Source organism: Tripterygium wilfordii, chromosome 6, assembly GCF_013401445.1.
Source record: "Tripterygium wilfordii isolate XIE 37 chromosome 6, ASM1340144v1, whole genome shotgun sequence".
NCBI lineage: Eukaryota > Viridiplantae > Streptophyta > Magnoliopsida > Celastrales > Celastraceae > Tripterygium > Tripterygium wilfordii.
Window position 1 is genome coordinate 12,300,274 of NC_052237.1, and position 21,729 is coordinate 12,322,002.

A 21,729-nucleotide genomic window follows, 5' to 3' on the forward strand; every position below is an offset into this window, starting at 1 on the left:
GTTGGGAGGTAGTTTGATCAAAGTTGGGAGGTAGTTAGAAAATAAGGGAGTACAAATAAAGTTGACCAATAAGTTGGGCCTCATACTTACGTCACCCTTGAAAGCGCGGTCTGTGTTGAGGAAATTTCACGCGATAGGCCGAGACCAAACAAAAACGGTCAGAAGACGCGTAAAGCCTAACTGATTAAAAAGCCAATTAACCCACACTTTCGAAACACTGCGAAAGAAAGCTTCTTTCGTTCTCTTCCACGCCTTAGCAAGCGAAAGCGTATGAGGGCAAGAAAAAGTTGCAGAGAATGATACCCAAAACACTCCACTAGGCAAAAGCAAAGCACAAAGCGAAACCCATTCCCTAAAAAAAAAGCGAAAACCAACCTCTCCAAAAGCTTAAAAATGCTTTCTCGGAATGCAATCACAAACATCCAAAAATCCTCAACAAACGAAGCCCACCTGAATTTAAAGCTCTTTCTTTGAGAAATCTTTCAAAACCCATCATTATCGTCAAATGGGAACTTGTTGCAGTAGATGGTCTCGATCATTGTCCCAATCCAGGTCCCATGAAATCCCTATTGACTCTTCCTCGCAGGACTCACTTCCTTACCCATACAAACCCCCACCTAAGAGACCCACCCAGGAACCCTTTTATTCTTCTCTTCCACCACCACCACCGCCACCGCCACCAAAGGCTTCTTCCAGCTCACAAATTGATACCATTCTTGGGAAGCCTTATGTTGACATATCCACACTCTACGATCTTCATAAGGAACTGGGTAGAGGGCAGTTTGGGATAACTTATCTTTGTACAGAGAAGGCTACTGGGTTGAAGTATGCGTGCAAGTCCATTTCGAGGCGAAAACTTGTGGATAAGAAGGAGATTGAGGATGTTAAGAGGGAGATTTTGATTTTGCAGCATTTGACTGGACAACCCAATATTGTTGAATTCAAGGGTGCTTATGAGGACAAGAAGAATCTGCATTTGGTGATGGAGTTATGCTCTGGTGGTGAGCTTTTTGATCGGATTATAGCAAAGGGGACTTATTCAGAGAAAGAAGCAGCCAAGATTATTAGACAGGTTGTGAATGTGGTTCATGTTTGTCATTTTATGGGGGTTATGCACAGGGACTTGAAGCCTGAGAATTTCTTGTTTGCAAGTAAGGATGAGTATGCCCCGCTTAAAGCCACAGACTTTGGACTCTCCGTCTTCATAGAGGAAGGTTCGTTACTTAGTTATATGTATGCTGTTTTTTTTTGTTTTTTTTTTTTATTTCTATTGTTTGGTTACTTGATTGTTCTGCAAATTGGTTGATTTCCTAATTTGTTTTTTTTTTGATGGAGTTATTTGAACTTTGATCAACGAATCACTAACTGATAAGGCATATGATAACAATCACAACATTCTCAAGGATTCTGATGAAACTTGTGTTATGTTTGTAACTGAAAAAAACTTATATTTGATGCTAATTTTTAATCATACATGTTCTGAAAGATTAGAACAATGAATCAAGCTGATGTGATTCTGTCTGAAGGATCCTGATGCAAATAATAACGTAAGTAAAATTTCCAATTTGAAAGTGTTTTAAGTATGCTAGTGATTTACGTGTTCTTGATGTTAATTGCATGGACAAATCTCATAATTTCTTCGCATTTGGAGTAAGAAAAGGGGAAACTGTGGCCGCTTGAAAATGACCTTGCACCTTTACCATGATGAGTCAATGCGGCCAAGTCAAGATGACAGGGATGAGTCAACGAGGTCAACCATTATTTTCAATAAATGAAGGGACTAGATTCATAGATAAAGAAATAAGGGGACATATTGTCGATATATCATTGCATGACAAGGACAGGCACTTTGCTTCTGAGATGAGTCATAGCCACCATGTGAAAACTCGGATCCAACTAAAAAAACAGTACAGAAAACTGTGGGTGACATGCACTCGTATGTGTATGTATACATCTCTATAGAAGCAACTAACTTTGCTGTCAGCATTAATGGGCTTAGCATGTGGGTTGAAAACACATTGATAATATGTTGATCACCCTAAAACAAGGGATTACTAGTTAATTTCTGAGCAATTATTGGTATAGGCTCCTACAGTGGGCGGGATCGGAGGTAGATAGAATGTACACAGATTTTACCTCACATAATATGTGGAGAGACTGTTTCCAAGAATTGAACCTGAGAACTCTATGTTGCATCCCTACAACTCTACCATAGGCCACATGTTCGCCTGTATTACTTCTTGGTATATAACATAATGAAAATACTCAAAATTGCCAAATCATGGTCTTTGTGTTTGTAATCTCACATGTTAAGTCACACGAAGCTGTGCATACCAAGAATGTGTGTATATATGACTGTATTTATGCTATAAGTAATGGAATTTCTCGAAATAAATTTACCTTCGACATTTTCTACTAACGTCAACTGTGCTGTACAAGTATCAATTCCGTAGTTATTATTATCTGAGTCATATGCGTGCAACATTGCAGTTATATCAAGCTTGTGATTCTTGTTGCTGTGTATGTGTGTGTTAAAAAATTCTGCAGCTAAAGTGTATAGGGATATTGTTGGAAGTGCATATTATGTTGCCCCTGAAGTATTGCGGCGGAACTATGGGAAGGAGATAGATGTATGGAGTGCTGGAGTCATTTTATACATTCTTCTCTGCGGGGAGCCTCCGTTCTGGGCCGGTACATCTCTCTTTACTGATATCCAAAGTTATTACAGAATGATCTTGATAACAGTCTAAAGTCCTTCATGATGATGAACTTGCATAAATTTGGTAGATTAAATTGCACGCTTTCCCTGGATCTTCTTTTATAATTATCACAATCTATTGAAAACTTTCTTTTATTGATTCCCCACTTTCACATTTATAGTGTGTTGCTGTATCATACTTTGTATCTTTTATGGGACGGTATAGCATTTTGTTGAAAATTGTTAGCCGTTTTAGAAGGAACCGCACAGGCTAATTTTGGCTTAAGTTTTTGCTTTGTACCAAAGATGCTGGACTACTAGTTTGCCGGTCTAATATTCTTTCTTCTTATGGATATTGGATTTGATTTCTGTCACTGATGAGTGATCAATACCTCTGTTTTGTAGAGAACGAGAAAGACATATTTAATGAAATTTTGAAGGGCAACCTTGAGTTAAATAGGTCTCCATGGCGTTCCATATCTTCTCTAGCAAAGGATCTAGTCAAGAAAATGTTAACACAGGATCCTAAGAAACGGATCACCGCAGCTCAGGCCCTTGGTAAGTGTACGAATACTTGTTTTAAGAATTTGAATAGGCAAGCTGTCTTGTTCTAAGAATTTGAATTTGATGAAGCCATTCTAGTTTGATAGTCAGCTGCAAGAAAATGGTTCATCAAACATTCACTGAATCGGTAATCATAGTAGATGAATCTATCCATCTTGTTGATTCGAAATAAAAGTCGACTTTAGGTTTTATAGTTGATTACGTATTCATTCATGTTATGTTTTCGAACCAGAACATCCATGGTTGAAGGAGGGTGGCGAGGCATCAGACAAACTCATTGATAGTGCTGTTCTTTCTAGGATGAAGCAGTTCAGAGCTATGAACAAGTTCAAGAAACTTGCCCTGAAGGTATGGTTTATTAATGGAAATTTTGTGAAGTTACAAGGAAGTTGGAAGTTTATGTGTTATTATTTGGTAGACTAACATCTTGAGTAGTAATGAGACTGAAAAGAACCCTGCTTCAAAGCAATCTAGCTCCTAAAATGTCGTAGCGCTCTAAATGATTCTAAACTCTAAAGACATCTTCAAGACGATAGTGGAGAATGTGATGTTACATTTTCGTTTTCGGTATTCTAGTTAAGATTGTTGATTAATTTTAACTTTTGAAAGCACGCTGCAGTAGTTCAAATATCAAGGGGAGCATGGAACTCTTTAATGAGACTTAGTTCAAATACCTTTTTCATGGTTTGACTAGTGATCGATAAATGCGAAAAAACTTACCCAAACGATTTTGGGGGATGGAATATACTCGACTTCTGTCCAAGTTTGTCGAATTATTCATAATATATACTAAGCAGCAACTAGCTTATATGGTGTGTAGATCGGCTTCTAGGGAATGCCTTTTGATTCATTTTCCTTGATCTTTGTTTTTTACTTATCTGAAATTTGGATCACTGGAAGGTAATAGCAGAGAACCTTTCAGAAGACGAAATTAAGGGCTTAAAGCAGATGTTCAAGAACATTGATACCGATGGAAGTGGCACAATCACTTATGACGAACTCAAAGATGGATTGGCAAGGCTCGGATCAAAGCTTAGTGAGCCAGAAATAATGCAGCTTATGGATGCTGTAAGAAATGTTCCATCTCATCCTACATGCGGCTTTATCATATTTACTTCTACTAAAATCTGTTTACTTCAAGCGCGTCTTGTCAATGTTTTCTGATTCTTCTTTTTGCCCGCGAAAGCAAGTGTTTACGGGTTTATATTTCTTCTGTCAGGCCGACGTTGACCAGAGTGGCTCCATTGATTACATAGAGTTTATTACTGCTACAATGCATCGACACAGGCTTGACAGAGAAGAGAATTTGTCCAAGGCTTTCCAATACTTCGACAAGGATAATAGCGGGTTAGTTTACTCCATTGATCTGTTCCTTTTGCAGTAATCACACTTCTACACATTCTATAAATGACTAAAAATCTCTCTTCAGATTTTTCGTTTCCATGTCAACTTTACATTGACTTGTATAATTGTTGCCAGGTTTATAACAAGAGATGAACTAAGGCAAGCTATGACTCAATATGGCATGGGCGACGAGGCCACCATCGATGAAGTCCTTGATGATGTTGACACTGATAGAGTACGTATTTCTCGAACCCTTAATCATTCCTTGTGTTCTTCCTCATAATACTGTTTTATAATCGTTATTTCTTCGAATCACAGGACGGTAAAATCAATTACGAAGAGTTTGTAGCCATGATGACAAAGGGTACACTAGATTCTGATATAAAACAGAGATGAAGGTAGTAGAAGATAAAATAATAAGCCCAGAGCTATTGGGGCAGTGTATTTTGGCTTATAAACTCAAATATGTATGTGTTGCTCCTGTTGTCAATAAATCTCACACTGATTCCATTGTGAATGAATAAACTGTAATGGTCTCATGTTCAGAATGTACAATAGTGTTATCTTAACGGATTTTACAGTCTTCTACTTTATTTTTTCCTTTCAACTTATGAATAGATGGATGATATAGAAAGTGAGAGAGTTCTTATTGTTTGCTTGCATGAATGATTGGAATGTCCCCTTTGTATGGGTCAAAATCCGCACTGAGCCCTCAAGCGACGAAGAAAGACATGCAAGCCCACGCCCTGGGCCTTAAGGCAGACAGGCCTGCAGTCTAGAAGTTGCCCAACAGGCCTAAGACCTAGGCAACCAACCATCAGAGGCCCACGTCCTCTCAGTTCCCAAACAGGCTCAAGGCCTCAATAGACAAATACAGGCCCAAAGCTCTGTTCAGCTTAGCATTCAAGTGCGTTAGTGAATCATGTGAGTTAAATGTCTATAAGTGTCAAGGTTCCGCTACCTTCAAAAAGATCCCCGTTCGTTGGGTGTTAATTACTCTCTCCAGAATTATGTTTTCTCCCATTAACACTTGAAAAGTTCTTAGCCATTTCGTTGAATTTACCGTTGGAGCTTTTCCAACCGGTGTCAAGTTTTAAAAACGATTCTATTTGTAATCTTTGCAAATTATTGACGGTCTCGATTTTAAATGACATTGATTGATTGTAGACTCCGTATCTACGACCTTCAATTGTTTTGTAATACTTGCAAATCACTCATCCGGATTAATATGGGTTGACTTCATAAAAAATGACAAGTCTCAACGGTTCAGTTGTCAATCAAACGCGCCGTTTAAGGGCTCCTTCTCATAAGTCTATTTCGCTTTGAACGGCGTCGTTTTGTAGATTAATTGCAGATATTGTATTCGTAACAAGAATCAGCCCTCCGCAGACAACTACAGAAGAGAGAGATAAGAGGATGCCGTCTCTGAGCTCCGGCTCGTGTTGCGCGTCATCATCTTCAAAATCCCTAAATTCCAAGCCGTTTCTCAATTCCTTCCTCTCGAGAGAACCTAGTAGAAGATTTCCTTGCAGGGTCTTGCGAATTCTCAAAGCCGGTTGCAGTTCCGGCGGAGACTCAAATTCGAATGAAACCAGAGAAGCTGTTACCAATTATGCAGGCCTGAGACTAGAGGAGACCGTTGATATCAACTCAAGCAAGCTAAGGATCGATTCTTGGATTTCCTCTCGCATTGTTGGCATCAGTAGAGCTCGCGTTCAGTCAAGTATTCGATCGGGGCTTGTCGCTGTCAATGGCAGCATTGTCCATAAGGTCAGTCTCCTCTCTTTTTTTTTACACCCATGTACTTATTGAGCCATAATTGATGCTTCTTTTTTTTCCTTCTATTTTCCGTTGAACCCCTATTTTTTCTGCTTCAATGTTACGATTATGTGATCTGGGTTTCCCTTTCTGAGCTATATTTTTGGTTTATGGAGATGCTTAGAGGAAGTATTGATTATTCTCATTAGGTCTCACAAAATGTAAGAGGTGGAGATAAGGTCAATTGCACAATTGCGGAGTTGACTCCACTGAGAGCCGAACCTGAAGATATACCTCTGGATATAGTCTATGAAGATGAGTACGTGCTAGTTTTGAACAAGCCCACAAACATGGTAACTTTCTGAAACTAGAACCAATAATGACTGTGCCTAGAATATCATTTTGATTGACATTAATTGGTGCTTGCATGCATGTACTAATGAATATAATGATGAACTTCAGGATTTGGTCCTGTATTGTTTCTCATTTTTGGTGAGTTCCAGGTGTAGCATTTCAATAATAATTTCATGGTTAGAAACGAAAATGGAATGTCATGTTTTGTTTCAGATAAGGATTGATGCCTGAGTTAATACTCGCTTTTACATGTCTGTTTCTAAAATTTCTCAAAGGCGGATCTAGTGATAGAAGAATCTGTAAGGTTTTGATGGATGAACTTTCATTATTATACATTGACATCGGCCAACTTTTCAGCATGTAGGTGGTTGAATTTATCATTCTCCAATTTAACTTGTTGAAAGAAGCAGGGAATTATAAAAGAGCTACAAAAGTAATATTTTACTGGAGATTTTAACTCACTTAAAAATTCTCAAACACTTTTCAACAACCTGGGCTCTTTGATTACCTAAGCATCAATCTTCACCATACTCGTTGGCTTTCTTTTTGTGTCTAGGTTGTTCATCCCGCCCCTGGAAATCCTACTGGAACGCTTGTGAATGGTCTTCTTCACCATTGTAGCCTTCCAACAGCAGCAGTTCCAGATCAGGAAGTTATTTTTGATGGAGATGACATCTCTGATGATGAGGGATTAGCTTCCAGGTTAGGTGGAGCATCTGTTCGTCCAGGGATTGTACACAGACTGGACAAAGGCACAAGTGGTTTGCTTGTTGTGGCTAAGGTGAAAATTATTTTTCCCCTTGCAACTGCTTACGTACAATAATTAGCAAAATGGGTCAAGGTTCTCCATTGTGTAGTAACGTGTGACAATTGTGTATGGAAAATATGCTTTTCATGTGTTAAATGTGCTCTAGTGGATGACAGGATGAACATTCTCATGCACATTTATCTGAACAATTCAAGCTGCACTCAATTCAGAGAGTATATATCAGTCTTACTTGTGGAGTGCCCTCCCAATTGGCTGGGCGTATTGAGATTCCAATTGGCCGTGACTTATATAATAGGGTTCGTATGGCTGCTATGCCTGGAACAAGTGGTCGTGGACATGCACGTCATGCTGCTAGTAGGTGATTTATATCCTTTATCATATTAATTTATCTCCATCAATTGTAATTATGTTATTTTGGTTCTTGATATTACATTTCATGGCATCAGTGCATGTGATCTGAAGAACTCAGCCAGTTAGATGTCGGAACTAAATGATAAATATATTCTATTAGACAAGGAAGACAAATTCATAGAATATGATTCGAATTCCAAAGAAGTTTTGCTGCTACATGGAACAGTTGGTTATCGCTGCATTTTGACATGATCACTAGCCAATTAATGAGGACTCAAATTAAAATGGATTAATGGTATTGGCCTTGAGATCTATAATTAACTTTCAATCATTTCAGATACTTTGACACATGGAATATATGATTATTGGAAGGTTTATATCTGTTATCGGACCGAGGTGAAAATTAAACCTGTTCTATCACAGCTCTTTGATGTCCCTACCTATGCATCCTTTTTCATGGTCTTACAATTATAGAATTGTTACACTTTTGTAATTAGTAGTAATAATCATCGCTTATCATGCAGTGCCTCCATGATTTAGCATTTAGACTCCAAAAAGGACATTAATGGTCAGTAGGTCATATCACATTGTGTTAAACTTGGTTCAATTTTATCAGATTCAAGGTAATCGAAATACTTGCTGGTGGTGGTTCCGCTTTGGTTGAGTGGAGATTGGAAACTGGGCGCACTCATCAGGTACCATATAGTGTATTTGATGATATCATTGAGAATCTGAGATGGTAGAGTGTCGTATTACTATTCAATAGACATAGGTCAAACATACTTATATGGAGAAAATCATGACATTGATTCATTAAATGAATAGTGGTATCAGTCTGCATTGTTCGACATGAATTTGGGGGGGGGGGGGGGCCTCTATATCCATTTAGAATCGATCGGTAAAGTGGCAGATGGTAGAACAATCTTGTATTTACGAGATAGACAGGATTGATATGAATCAATTGATTTGGGTTAAAGTTGAACTTGAGAAACATGGATTTTGTCCTTCTGTGATTCACTAAATATTTGTAGTTACTATAAAAACTAGTTTTTGCGCCTGCAAATTGCAAATAAGACACCTTTATCTAGCTGTGGTGCTGAAACTTTCTTGTTAGATGCACCAATTCCTAGTAATAAACCCTAAATTCTGGATGAGTTTCATTCTTATATATGTGAACACTGTGAACAAAGCTTCTTCAAGTCCTCGTCTTTTCCTTTTGACGTCTGATGTCTCACTTTCTCCATAACTGCACTTTGGATTTTGGAAAAGTCCCTTTTCTGTCTAATTGTCGATGATATAATCGACTTTTAAATTGAAAAAACTTTCTCCCCTATATAGTTTGTATTTACAATCCCTGGTTTGCTTCTCTGCATGTAAGGTAGATCCGTGCACATGCAAAATACATGGGGATTCCTCTATTAGGTGATGAAGTTTACGGAGGAACAACGGGTATGGCATTGTCACTGCTCCGTCCTAGAGCCCAGCCTAGCTATCATGAAGAACTGTCGCAACTGGTTTCTGGACTGGACAGGCCTTGCCTTCATGCCTTGGCTCTGGGGTAAGACTGTTACAGAGATGAAGACTTGATCTGTAGTTCACTCCTCACCATATAGGCTTACTCTCCCCTTACCCTGAACTTGTGTAGGTTTATACATCCTCATACAACAAAGAAAGTACACTTCTCATGCCCGCCGCCCCCAGATTTTTCCGAGGTCCTGTCCCAGCTGCGTAAAATTGGCTCAGAGAAGGTATTTCACTATTTCTCCTCCTTATATTCTATTGAGAAATCATTTCAAGTTCATTTACTTTAATTCAGTTACAATCTTCAGATAATCTGACTTAGAAGACATGCTGATCCGGAAAAACTATGGCATAAACTAAGCTCGCGCGGAAGATCTGGCAAAAAAGAAGCTCTGCTTGAAGAATATACAAAAAGAAAGCTCAAGCTGAAGATCAGTTACTCATAAGTTGTGCCAAAACTGTATTTATATCCCAATTTTGTATTTTTGTTTTTCTTTCTTGGAAAACCAGAGAGAGTATATGTCCTGTCATGAATAATAAGGAGATTTGAGACTAATAAACTGCAATTAAAAGGTATCAACGGTATTTGTGATACATGCATTTAGGTTTACCTCCATTAGTTGATACTTTTCTGTAATACAAGAAACAAATATGCATTATTGGAAACTATATCACTATTCATATGTCCATAACGGATTTGTGGGCTCGAAAATTGTCTAGAGTCTCTTATTCACATATAACAATCAGACAAGTTTTAAACTTTCAAATCATTAGATTAAAATTGAATACTCTGCTGATCTACATGAATTGCGGAGAGTCTAGATACATCCAGAACTGATATATGTTCCGTTAATGCAAATATGCATTTTGCACGAACGAAATCCTAAACGAAATTGCACAAATATGCAATTTGACCGACCCATATCCTAAACGAATTGCGGAGCGTCTGAAGAAGTCCAAAAGGACCAAAACCGAGTATGCCGACCCCATAAGAAGTGTTTTAGCTTAAGGAGCATCTAACGACATCGTATCTACTTTTGAAAGCTACTGAGGAAACGACGTCGTGGTTTCTATTTTCGGTGACAGCCCCAAATGCTAATTGCTAAACCCTCTTGCCCGCCACCGTCAGTCCCATTTCGCAGTTGAGCGACGACATAGCTATGGCTTTAATCAATTCAGAGCTACGGTCACCACGATATCTCTCTATCCTCTCTCGTTATATCGTCAAGTCTTTCTCTTCGTCCTCCTCTTCTTTGTCCTTGCCATCACATCTTCAACACGAAGAGGACTTGGAGGACAACGAGACCGAGACGACGCCGACCAACGCCTTATCACCTGAAGAAATCCTAATCGCGGACAAATTTCAATCTCTTATCAAAGAACACCACCGCAAAAACCCTAACCCTAACCGGACTCCGGCCCCTCCACTATCTAATTTCACATTTTCGTCTCTGTCCATCGACTTTGCGGAAATCTCCACTGCTCATCTAGTTTCGCCGGCTATCGTGCGTCGCGTGATAGAGAAATGCGGTGCAGTCCGTCGTGGAATCCCCTTACTCCAGGCGCTGTCTTTCTTCAATTGGGCCACGGCCCAAGACGGGTTTGCTCACTCACCCGAGTTCTACAACGAAATGGTGGACCTCGCCGGGAAGGTGCGGCAGTTTGATTTAGCGTGGCATGTGATTGATCTGATGAAGGCGACGAATGTGGAAATTACCATTGAGACCTTCTCGATTCTCGTTCGCAGATACGTCAGGGCCGGATTGGCTGCGGAGGCTGTTCATACTTTTAATCGTATGGAGGAGTATAGCTGTAAGCCTGATAAAGTTGCATTTTCCATTGTGATTAGTATACTTTGTAAGAAGAGAAGAGCCACTGAAGCTCAGTCATTTTTTGATAACTTGAAAGATAAGTTTGAGCCAGATGTTATTGTGTATACAAACTTGGTTCGTGGGTGGTGTAGAGCCGGTAATATAGCAGAGGCAGAGAGGCTATTTAAGGAGATGAAAATGGTTTCGATTAGCCCTAATGTGTTTACTTACAGTATTGTGATTGATGCATTGTGTAGGTCTGGGCAAATCACGCGCGCCCATGATGTTTTGGCAGAGATGATTGATATAGGATGTGAGCCAAATTCTGTCACTTTCAATAATCTGATGCGTGTTCATGTCAAGGCTGGTAGGACGGAGAAAGTTTTGCAGATTTATAATCAAATGAAGAGGCTTAAGTGCACCCCTGATACGATTACGTACAATTTTCTTATAGATTGTCATTGTAGAGATGGGAATCTTGACGAGGCCATCAAAGTACTGAATTCGATGGTTAAGAATGGGTGCAGTGCGAATGCATCTACATTTAATATGTTATTCAGGTGCATTGCAAAGGTACAGGATGTGAATGGTGCTCACAGGATGTATGCAAAGATGAAGGAGTTGAAATGTGAGCCTAACACTGTGACTTACAATATATTGATGCGGATGTTTGTTGATTCAAAATCAACTGACATGGTGTTTAAGCTGAAGAAGGAGATGGATGAGAATGAAATTGAGCCGAATGTGAATACTTATAGCGTTTTGATCTCTATGTTCTGCGGGATGGGGCATTGGAACAATGCTTACAAGTACTTCAAGGAGATGGTCGAGGTGAAATGCTTGAAACCAAGCTTGCCAGTTTACGAGACGGTCCTAAAGCAACTATGGAAGGCAGGGCAGCTACAGAAGCATGAAGAGTTGGTGGAGAAGATGGTTGAGAGGGGATTCGTTGCACGAGCCTTGTAGAATAAACTATTTTGACCACTGCAATGAGCCGAATTAGGTGATTTCTAATTCATTCTATCTGTAGAATACTTATTTCTGTGAAATTTTTTGGTCATGTTTTACACTATTTTGATCATTCCAATGTAGCTGCAACTTTTGGTTTACAAGTGTTCCTTGAATGGAAAATATTTGTTGAAACACTAATAAGGGTGTTCAGCCCAGTGAACTAGAAGGGAGGCTAAAAGGTTCACGAGTTCTCAAAACACATTTTCTTTGCATTTAGATAGGAGACATGGTTCTTAATTATTTTTTTCACATTGTTTCGTTGTTTGGACTAGCATTTTTCCCTCTTGTAACGTTTTTGATTCTCCGTAGTCCCTTCTTTAGGAGCACCTGATTGTTGATGTTGCTATCATCCGAATTCCAATTCTTCTTGTTACCATGAAGGCATTACTTATGCTTGATATTGGTCTATGAATCAGACATCAAGAAGCCCATCCAGGACTGCCAGATATATTATTGAAGAACAAAGGGATTGGATCAAAACTCCACAAATGATGGGTGAGTGAAAAACTAATCCTCAATACACTCCTCTCTGTCCAAAGTTCATTTTTTTTCTCTCATCAGTGCATGACTGTTTATCTATAGTCAAAGTTTGTAGTATTCCTGTCCTGATCATATTCGTAGCTGTTTATAGCTCAACTTTAGCTTCAATTCTATGATAATTCAAACCAAAAGAAGTATTCCTTAGAAGTTGTCTTTGGTATAATTGGCCTTGATTGTTGCGAATATTTTTCGCAACTTCTCCCGCAGGTAACTCTATATGATGAACCTTCTCATCAGTAAAACTCCAACATGGATTGCCATGAATTGCACACAAATTGTACACGAATCTAATCTTCTACTCTTAAGGAGCTTAGCAATTGCTTCTAGCATGTCACTATCCAGTTAAAGTCCAGCGTGTGGTCATAAGAATATTACTCTACAAGGGTATTGCTCTAGTGAAAATCAAACTCAAGATCTTCAAAATTAAGGTTTGGCCCCGAAGATACCCCAAAGATATTCACTATTAGACCATCACGTAAGTGATTCTCAATCTCTGAACTTGCATTGAATAAATCTATCGAGCTTGGTAACTAACAAAACCACATTTGTGGAGGCATTCATCTATATTTCTTAATCCTAAATATAAATCTTGCATGAAATATTGGAAGATCGAAAATATATGCTTTTGTGATACTATCTCACAGTAGAGAATATTTAAATTTCGATATCTATCATTAATTATTGTTTAAAAGAAAAGCATCATCATTAATCCATGTTACAATCTTTTTTTTTTTTTTTCAAAATTTAAAATAAAATTAATTTTGAGATCTTTAATGTTCCATCAAAAGCATCAATACGTGACACGAACCCCTTGATATCTAAGAATCTCCCCAATAAGCTCTCCTTTCCCAGACCCAACATACCTCCCACAAATCTCTCCGTCTCTAATAAACAGAAACGTCGGCACTTCAATCACATTCATGTCCTTCAAGAACTTCATACAGCTCTCATTCTCATCACCGTTCATTCTCGCAAACACCACCGAATCCATCTGCCGTGACAGCTTAATCACCGTCGGATAAACCTTCACACATGGCCCACAATGCTTCAGCCCCACATCCAGCACAATCAGCTTATGATCCACCTTGTGATCTTCCATCAGTTTCTCCACATCTTCCCTGCAGTGCAACTGCTCCACACTCGAGTGACTATCACCGTAGTATAACACGTCCCCCATCAGCTGATCCGGACCGATTCCTTCCTCCTCGTGAATCTTCTCCATGCTTTTGTAGAAACTGAAGTGCGGAACCTTCTCGATCTTCTCCCTCTTACAGAGCTCTCTTGTTTTCTCCGATTCGTCGCCCATAACGAGAAGGAAATCTACATCACTGCAGGTCCTGCTGAGCTGGACCATGAACGGGTAGATTTTGCTGCTGTCGGGGCTATGTCTCGCCGCGTATTCTACAACCACAAGCCTGTTCTTGGCTGATTTAAGGGATTCATCGAATTCTTCTATGCTATGAACTTTTTTTACTCTTTCGTCACTTGGCGCTTTCTTTGTGCCTGCTGTGGCTGTGGCCTTTATAGTGAAGTCTGCTCTGTTTGTGGTGGTTAGATGGAATTGTAGAGGTTTAGATTTGGTGGGTAATGGAAAGGGAGGGTAGGAGCTAATAAGAGGGTTGATTATGGGGACGTGGGTGAGAGATGAAGGGAGGTTTGATAATAATAGATTTGTGATTGCAGCCATGAAAAGTGAGTGAGTGTGTGAGAGAGTGGAAGGAAGAGGAAATGGAGAGCGGAGGATTTGGAGATGGGGAAAGCATAAGCAGGGGAAGAATGCTGATTGAATTATCTAGAAATATTCTTAGTGACCAAAAGGATATCCACACGTTTGCTTGTGCCAATATTATCCACACGTTTGCCTGTTTTGGGTAGATATTTGGTTAGCACTTATCTTTGTTTCTCTGGTCACTTGGGTTTTAAATAGACTTTTAATTTTCCTTCAAGTGACTTTTTTTTTATAACGGGAGAGGATGAATTCGAACACTAATCATCAAAAGAATAATGTTTGAGACCTTCAAAAAGTGATCCCAAAAGACCCCCATTTAATATGGAATGTTGGATGTGAATTGGGTCTGACATATGTGTTTTTAATCAATGGTTATTTTAATGTCACATAGATTTGGGAGACTTTTGGGGGTCAAATTTTAGGGGTCTCTAGCATTGTCCATCACCAAAATGATACACAATTATACACCATCTGTATTCCTCTAACTAATGATTCGGGTGTCCTTAAGCTTCAAGTGATGCCTTCATTTTGATATTAGCATGGATAAATATCTGTACTTGTCGAGCCCAACCTAAAACCTAAATGGGATAGCCCAGGGCTTAGGCCCAAATCAAAGGATATCTGTCTCTGTGATCCAAAAGCTGTCTTTTCCCGGTGAGACCCACATTTGCTATCTCTTTTTCTTTTTTTCTTTTCTTTTTTTTAAGCTCATAGGTCACACACATTTTAAGTCATGCTCGAAGGGCATAAAGACCACCACAACGGATGGAAACTACCCAAATTCCAAATCACACATTTGCTATCCTTGAGTGCTCATTGAATAAATAAGCTCATCCGACCTATGTACTGGACCATAAACCATGTGTTAGCTAAGTCCATGGAAAATCTATGTATGAACTCATACTTTCGGGGAGGATTGAATCCTGAAGAGAGTATGATTATCATACATCTTACCCTTACCCGTGAGTCAATTGTCTAGGATTGAGACTTAGGAGTCTTCAACAAAATTTCAATTCCTTAACAAAAAAGAAGGAAATGAGTACTATGCGCCATTAGTTCCATTTTAGTCTTGGAAATCTCAACAATCTGGAAACCAAACTACCCATTGTCAATCGAAAATAACTAACGGAATGAACTCTTTACAGGAGTAGATTGAGTAATATACCCACATATATGGTGGAAGGATTTGCAAATAATTTTCCCGGAACCTCTGGATCCATTACAGAACCCAAGCTCTGGCTATTCAATATTCCAAATTAGTATCCGATATCAGATGAAAGAGTGCTTCCTTATAGACCAGTGCTAATTGTTTTTTCATATAAGCAGACAATTGTTCTATAAACACAAAATTACCATATGCAGTGCTTAGCGTTTAAAAATAAACATCGTATCCACATTCCATTACAAGAGATTCCAAACTGGGTTTGGACGAATTAGGTTCACAACCCTCCTAGGAACATCAGTGAAAGGGATGGAAGTGAATTCATAATGATTCTCTGTTCCTGTATACCGTAGTATATAGGACAGATAGATCGACACAATACAGGATCCAGGAATCCTCCATCTTCCTAAATATTCTAAAAACTAATCTTCAACAACACCATATACACATGGCACCATTATTAAGATGTGCCTGCCCTAAAGTTCTTTGAAAATTTGTATGAGCAGACAAGTCCTTGATCAATGGCTCTGCGTGCCTAAATTCTAAAATCAGCCGCTTAATAACCAAAAGAATTGATGAATGGTGGGGGAACTAAATTCATATTAAATTTTTTGTAGCAACTTCACCTATTGGCTTATATTAGAGAGTTTTGCATAGATCCGATCCCAAGTCAAAATTGTTTGATTAATACCAAAATGAGTAACATTTAACAAATCACTTGGCTTGGTTATCTCTACGGAATTATGGCCTACAACGCTACGCTCGAGGTTGAGAATCTCACTTATGGACATACTCGAACCTATTGCCAGTGAACATGTTGCGCTGTGCTAACTACCCACACTATGATGAAAGAAGACATGACATTGAAAGATCCTGAACAAGAGGTGGCCCCACGTGTTTGGAAAAAAAAAAAAACCCTAAAGAACAAGTACCTGTACGACAGGACCGAATAACAGAACGCACATAGCGGCAAGATGTTTGGCGGGATCTTAACACACCACAAAAGCCAAACAATGACAACACACGGCACAAGTCCAAGTGCCATGTGCGCTTGCTCCCCCTCCCCTCGCCCTCTCCCTCTCGAGAGGAAGTTTCCTCCGTCACAAATATAATCCAACTATCATGTTGAAAATTAAGCCCAAACAGTCACGGTCCGCGCACATAGTTCTTCTTCATTGGACAACAGTCATATTGACTATCGTCATTGCTTCTTGGACTTTAAAGTTTAGACACAAAAAAACTTATTATTTCCGTGAGAGGTGTTAGGACAATCCGATCTTGCATATGGTATACCAAGGACAATAGAAAACAAAAATTTCATTAGAACTTTTCTTCACTATCACCAACAACAGAAAATAAGATCTAATCACGGAAATTTAAATAAGTCAAGCACAAAAATACAAGATGATTAAATTAAAAACGATGATCATAAACCCAGATTCATGATTAAGCGAAAACGCTAGAATCACCTGTGGTGAAAGCCGAGAGAGAGACTGCGATCATTGGTTAAGACGAAGCGGTTCTGGGTTTTCTGAGGAGTACCATATGCATCGGACTGAAAATCCCGGTCTCGCCCCCGCGGGTCAGATAATCAGCGGTGTGGAACAGCATCTTATGGACATCAACGGTCCCCTTTGGAGCAATCCCAATAGCAGACAAGATTGAAACCAGAATGTGATTCCTCCAGTACGCGATCCGGCCCATCTTCAACCGGGACCACCACGGATTCGCTGGTGGTCTCGCCAGATCCTTCTCCTTCACGACCTCAAACCCGACCTTCCTCGCCGTCTCTGCGATGTCAGTGTAGCTTCTGAGCCCAGGCAAAGCGTCCCCTCTCTCGATTCCCTGAATGATCTCCACGTGTTCAGCATCATCAGCTTTGTATTTGTCAGTTGTGATCCATTCGTATGACACGTAAAGAGATCCGGGCTTCAAAACCCTAAGCACCTCGGCATAAACTTCCTCCAGCTTCGGCGCGTGACAGGTCGCCTCGATCGAGTACGCGCCGTCGAAGCTGTTGTCGGCGAAAGGCATTTGAAGGAAATTTCCACAAACAACCTCGCAGAGAGAATCTAATCCCGCCTTCTTGTTGTGAGATCGGGCACGGTTAACCTGGTACTCGTTGATGGTGATTCCCACCACTTTAGCGCGTGAATGGGCAGCGATTGCCCGCATCGGACCTCCGACTCCGCATCCGACATCGAGAATTCGTTCTCCGGGCTTCACATCGATGAGATCGACCGCCATCTGCTCGTGGAGGCGCGTGGCTTCCGCGTGAGATTTGCCTGGGATGGAAGGGGAGAAGTGGAAGGACTGACCCCATCCCCACTCGTAAATGTCGGTGACTAAGTTGTAAAACGTGTCAACAAAGTCCGGTACCTTCTCCGCTGTCTCGATCTCTTTGGGACGGCGGAAGAAGGACCAATACTGTTTGTAATTGTCTTGGACCTTATCCGATGCGATCGAACCACCGGAGAGATCAACGGCGCGCTTGCCCTTCTGTTCAGCGGGACCGAGGATACATAAGAACCAGAAGAGACCACCGGCGAGGAGAGCCCCAGTACAGAATAGAACCAGAGAATCCATTTGTGCAGTAGGTGAACGGCAAGAGTGCTTAGTGAGGAAAGTAGTCTCGCTCCGCCTATTTTATTCCTGTTTGGGTTGATTCATTAATGGTGTTTAATGGTGTCTGGATACGATTAGATTAGGGGGTGGATTTAATTTTTTACGCTGACTAAACTTGCTGACTTTTATGTTTTTAATGGTTATAAATGGCATATCCAACCAAAATAACTCAGAAGATATATTGTCGGTTGTTGGTCTAAAACTCGTATGATTTTATCACTCGTTTGTTTGAGATTTTTACTTTATACATTCTATGATGTTTATAAGTCTTAACACTCTCCGCACTTATGTGTTTGATTATACAATATCTAATAAGAGACTCAGGTACATGTCTTTTTATGATCGAATATTTGCTCTAATATTATGTTATAAGTCGGATACTCATATGATAATATTACATAAATACAACCCATATAATTCGAAGATGTGTATTGTTCGCTCTAGATTTAAGATTTGCACAATTTTGTCTTTAAAATGACGCACATGAGTGGTTTACACTTAACTGATGTGTGATACAATTCTTAACTTTTATGAGAAGAAAAGGAAACCATTTATGTACAATTCCAAAATAAAAAGCTTAACCTTCCAAAGAATAAATAAAGCTCTAGATATGATTTTAACAAAAGTTATATGACCCTCGATAATCACTCTGCCCGATTGTGTGTCTGCTCTGTCACTCTCTGGACGACTATTTTTGTGTTGGGAGTTGAGATCATGTATGGATGGTTTGGAAATAGGGTTCTATATAAATGATAGTGATTGTCTTATATCATTCAAAAGTGTGAATTAATTTTATGAACTTTGCAAGTTCCAGAATAAATGTATGGTCCTCATTTTTATTGTGTCTTAGAGCCACTGCAATAGTGACAATTTGCTGGGGAATGGATGGAGAAAAGGGGGAATTTGTTTGGGCATGAGTGAACAAATGGGTACAATAGTGACATTTTATTGGCTTATTTTTGCTGGGTCAAGTGAGGTGGCATGGAACTTGCTTTGCGCATACGTTGGCTTCTTTTTATCATATTTGGGACCCACCTCAACTATCACACTCACAATTACACAAAAATCTATGTTGGGTCCCACATCTATTACACTAAAAAGCAAGCCAATAAATTTATACTATTGTATCAATACATTTTATTGTCCCAACCACATCATCAAAATACTCAAACACATCAATAAAACACATACTTCAACGCATTTTGTTGACCCCAACAAAACCACATCATTATGGTTACTCTAATAACAATCATTGAATTTCATATTCACAAAGGTGTTCCAAATTATTGGTTCCCAATAGTAGAATTTTTGATAAATGATATATCATAAATCTCTGGTATATTATATGCTGCGTGGTGATCCAGTAATTGTCCTTAACTAGTGCAATGTCCAGCTCAAACTGGCTATACAGACTGGCCCACATCTGGACTTGTACATATAATATATATTGAGACATTATTAAATAAAACAGAGAAATGTTGGGATACTCCCAGTGCCAATAATTAAATGAGCAGTGTGAAGTGTGAACAAACATGCCACGACAATTCTTTACAAAAACAGTTCGGGGAAGTCAAGCCCTTGATATGCTCCACTCGTTGCGTGATTCATTCTGTCCATCATCATCAAGGTGAGTACGGATTGAATCTTCAATTTCCAAAGAAACACTATTGGAATTCTGAAATTTTAATACTCATTTATTTACTTTTGACTCAACGAGTGGACGAGGGCCTGCACTGACAACACTGCAGTGCCATCACAAATATTCAATCTATTTATTAAATTTTAAAAAATTATGTGGATTTCATATTGATAAACAGACCGAAGACTATTAAAACTATTACAAATATGATTTTAGTTTAGGTCACCTCACTCATGACACGTAAGGCATAGTTAATTTCAATAATTGATTGGATTTGATATAATCGCTGAATTTTGGCTTCCATTACCAACTAAGCTATCTAGGCATCATCGGGAATTTATCGTTTCCATATTCGACTGTTTGGTTTTTGTTAATGGATTCCTTGGTCCTAACAACAGTTCACCAAAATTAAAACAAAATCATTTCAATGTTCTAGTTTTCGATTTGAATTGTGGGTCATTGCTTCAGCATTTTTATCCTATGTCTTGTCGGATTGTTCTTCAAAGTTACTATAATTGCAATTGAGCCATTGGTTTAGTGATAATGTTACATGTCCCTGACTTCAGGTCATAAGTTCTAGTCTCACATCCTCCTGAATATTTATAAGGAGGTGTGTGAGCTTAGTCCACCCCTACGTGGGCTTGGTTTATGCCTTCTGCGTAGAACCTGTTGACACATATACTTTCTTAGGCTTGATTTGGTGGTGTGTCGTATATTGTATTTGTACTTATACTCATACTCAAAAAGAAAAAAAGTTACTACAGCTAGTGCCTATAATACAAGACAAAACTATTTTTGAACGATATTTTACAAATTTATCATTTGAACATCGGAATATGGGCCTACACTCAAGTCATTAAGTCTACATGCACATAAGTTTTCTACCTAAATAATTGGGTAAGTTGGAAAAAAGCTCACGCAATCACGCAATGATATAATGAGAATTGAACTTAAGGCTTCCCAAATCCATACAGTTTTACCCTAAAAATTTACCAACTAAACTATCAAGCAATGGTTCCAAGACAAATTACCTTATACAAGAAAAAAAAATAGAAATAAGAAACAATTATCTATGACAAAAACAAGATACACCATATTGATTTCTTTTAAGTGGTTCATCTAAGAGATTGCAGATTGATTTCTTTTAAGTGGTTCATCTAAGAAATTGTAGATGGAAATGGAAATAGTGGTGGGAGTGATTTGACAATCACGTGGAAGGAAAATTATTGAAAGGCAAAAGCAGCTTTCACCTTTTCCCACCTAAACTTGTTTCTTTCTTTTTGACTTGGGATATGTAAATCTTTCCTTCTATCATTCAAAAAAGAAATTTTTTAAAGGGCATCTTTTGTTTTTTATTTTCAATCTTTTGTAGGGGTCACTATTTGGCCCGATGTCTTCGGTGGGTCTGAGCTCTATTTTTGGGGTCCGACTCGAAACCCGACACCTTAGATCAATTTTGATCTGGTCCCAGCCCGAAGCCTGTCCGGAAGCCCGATCAATGTTATGCATGTATATATATATTTATGTTTGTGTATATATATATGTTCTGCATGTGTATATATGTTCTGCATATATATCTTTTAAAAAACAGTCCAAAAGAACAACCAAAATTTTTTTAAAAAAGATAATCAAAGCCCGGCCTGAGGCCCGAGTTTTATGGCCTGGGGTCAAGCTTGGGCTGTATTTTCTCAATCAAGTCTGACCCAAAACCCGATGATCAATACCGAGTTTGGGCCTAGGCTTGAAAAAGTCGAGCGGCCCAAGCCATGAATATTTGCCCAAATGAATTGTATAGAGTTAGTTTTCTTTTGGAAATGTTTTATATGTTGTTTAATGAATGTTTTAATTACTTT

General features: G+C 39.1%; 5 protein-coding genes across 8 annotated transcripts; 3 read left to right on the plus strand and 2 right to left on the minus strand.

Moving 5' to 3' along the window:
• Positions 1–69: 69 nt before the first annotated feature.
• Positions 70–5,199, plus strand: LOC119999990 (calcium-dependent protein kinase 29-like). Its single transcript, XM_038847849.1, has 8 exons — positions 70–1,214; positions 2,548–2,691; positions 3,104–3,256; positions 3,495–3,610; positions 4,163–4,330; positions 4,482–4,609; positions 4,742–4,841; positions 4,925–5,199. The coding sequence occupies exons 1-8, from the start codon at positions 506–508 to the stop codon at positions 5,000–5,002; spliced, it is 1,596 nt and encodes a 531-aa protein (XP_038703777.1). The 5' UTR covers positions 70–505; the 3' UTR covers positions 5,003–5,199.
• Positions 5,200–5,973: 774 nt separating this feature from the next.
• LOC120000330 (RNA pseudouridine synthase 2, chloroplastic) lies at positions 5,974–9,953 on the plus strand. Of its 2 annotated transcripts, none has more exons than XM_038848360.1 (8): positions 5,974–6,376; positions 6,574–6,717; positions 7,275–7,499; positions 7,643–7,845; positions 8,455–8,533; positions 9,221–9,396; positions 9,484–9,586; positions 9,655–9,953. In XM_038848360.1, the coding sequence occupies exons 1-8, from the start codon at positions 6,023–6,025 to the stop codon at positions 9,679–9,681; spliced, it is 1,311 nt and encodes a 436-aa protein (XP_038704288.1). In that variant the 5' UTR covers positions 5,974–6,022; the 3' UTR covers positions 9,682–9,953. The 2 variants fall into 2 exon arrangements, with proteins under 2 accessions (XP_038704288.1, XP_038704289.1); XM_038848361.1 differs by having other exon boundaries at positions 5,975–6,376; positions 9,668–9,953.
• A 454-nt stretch (positions 9,954–10,407) lies between these two features.
• Positions 10,408–12,778, plus strand: LOC120000329 (pentatricopeptide repeat-containing protein At1g20300, mitochondrial-like). 3 transcript variants are annotated; one of them, XM_038848358.1, is made up of 2 exons: positions 10,408–12,173; positions 12,491–12,778. In XM_038848358.1, exon 1 carries the CDS (start codon positions 10,520–10,522, stop codon positions 12,134–12,136), a length of 1,617 nt encoding a protein of 538 aa, XP_038704286.1. In that variant the 5' UTR covers positions 10,408–10,519; the 3' UTR covers positions 12,137–12,173; positions 12,491–12,778. The 3 variants fall into 3 exon arrangements, with proteins under 3 accessions (XP_038704286.1, XP_038704287.1, XP_038704285.1); XM_038848359.1 differs by having other exon boundaries at positions 12,503–12,778; XM_038848357.1 differs by having other exon boundaries at positions 12,598–12,778.
• Positions 12,779–13,476: 698 nt separating this feature from the next.
• On the minus strand, positions 13,477–14,516 carry LOC120000399 (thioredoxin-like protein CDSP32, chloroplastic). The gene has a single exon (XM_038848478.1). It carries the CDS (start codon positions 14,406–14,408, stop codon positions 13,512–13,514), a length of 897 nt encoding a protein of 298 aa, XP_038704406.1. The 5' UTR covers positions 14,409–14,516; the 3' UTR covers positions 13,477–13,511.
• A 2,386-nt stretch (positions 14,517–16,902) lies between these two features.
• Positions 16,903–18,354, minus strand: LOC120000900 (24-methylenesterol C-methyltransferase 2-like). The gene has a single exon (XM_038849069.1). The coding sequence runs from the start codon at positions 18,196–18,198 to the stop codon at positions 17,119–17,121; it is 1,080 nt and encodes a 359-aa protein (XP_038704997.1). The 5' UTR covers positions 18,199–18,354; the 3' UTR covers positions 16,903–17,118.
• Positions 18,355–21,729: the final 3,375 nt, after the last annotated feature.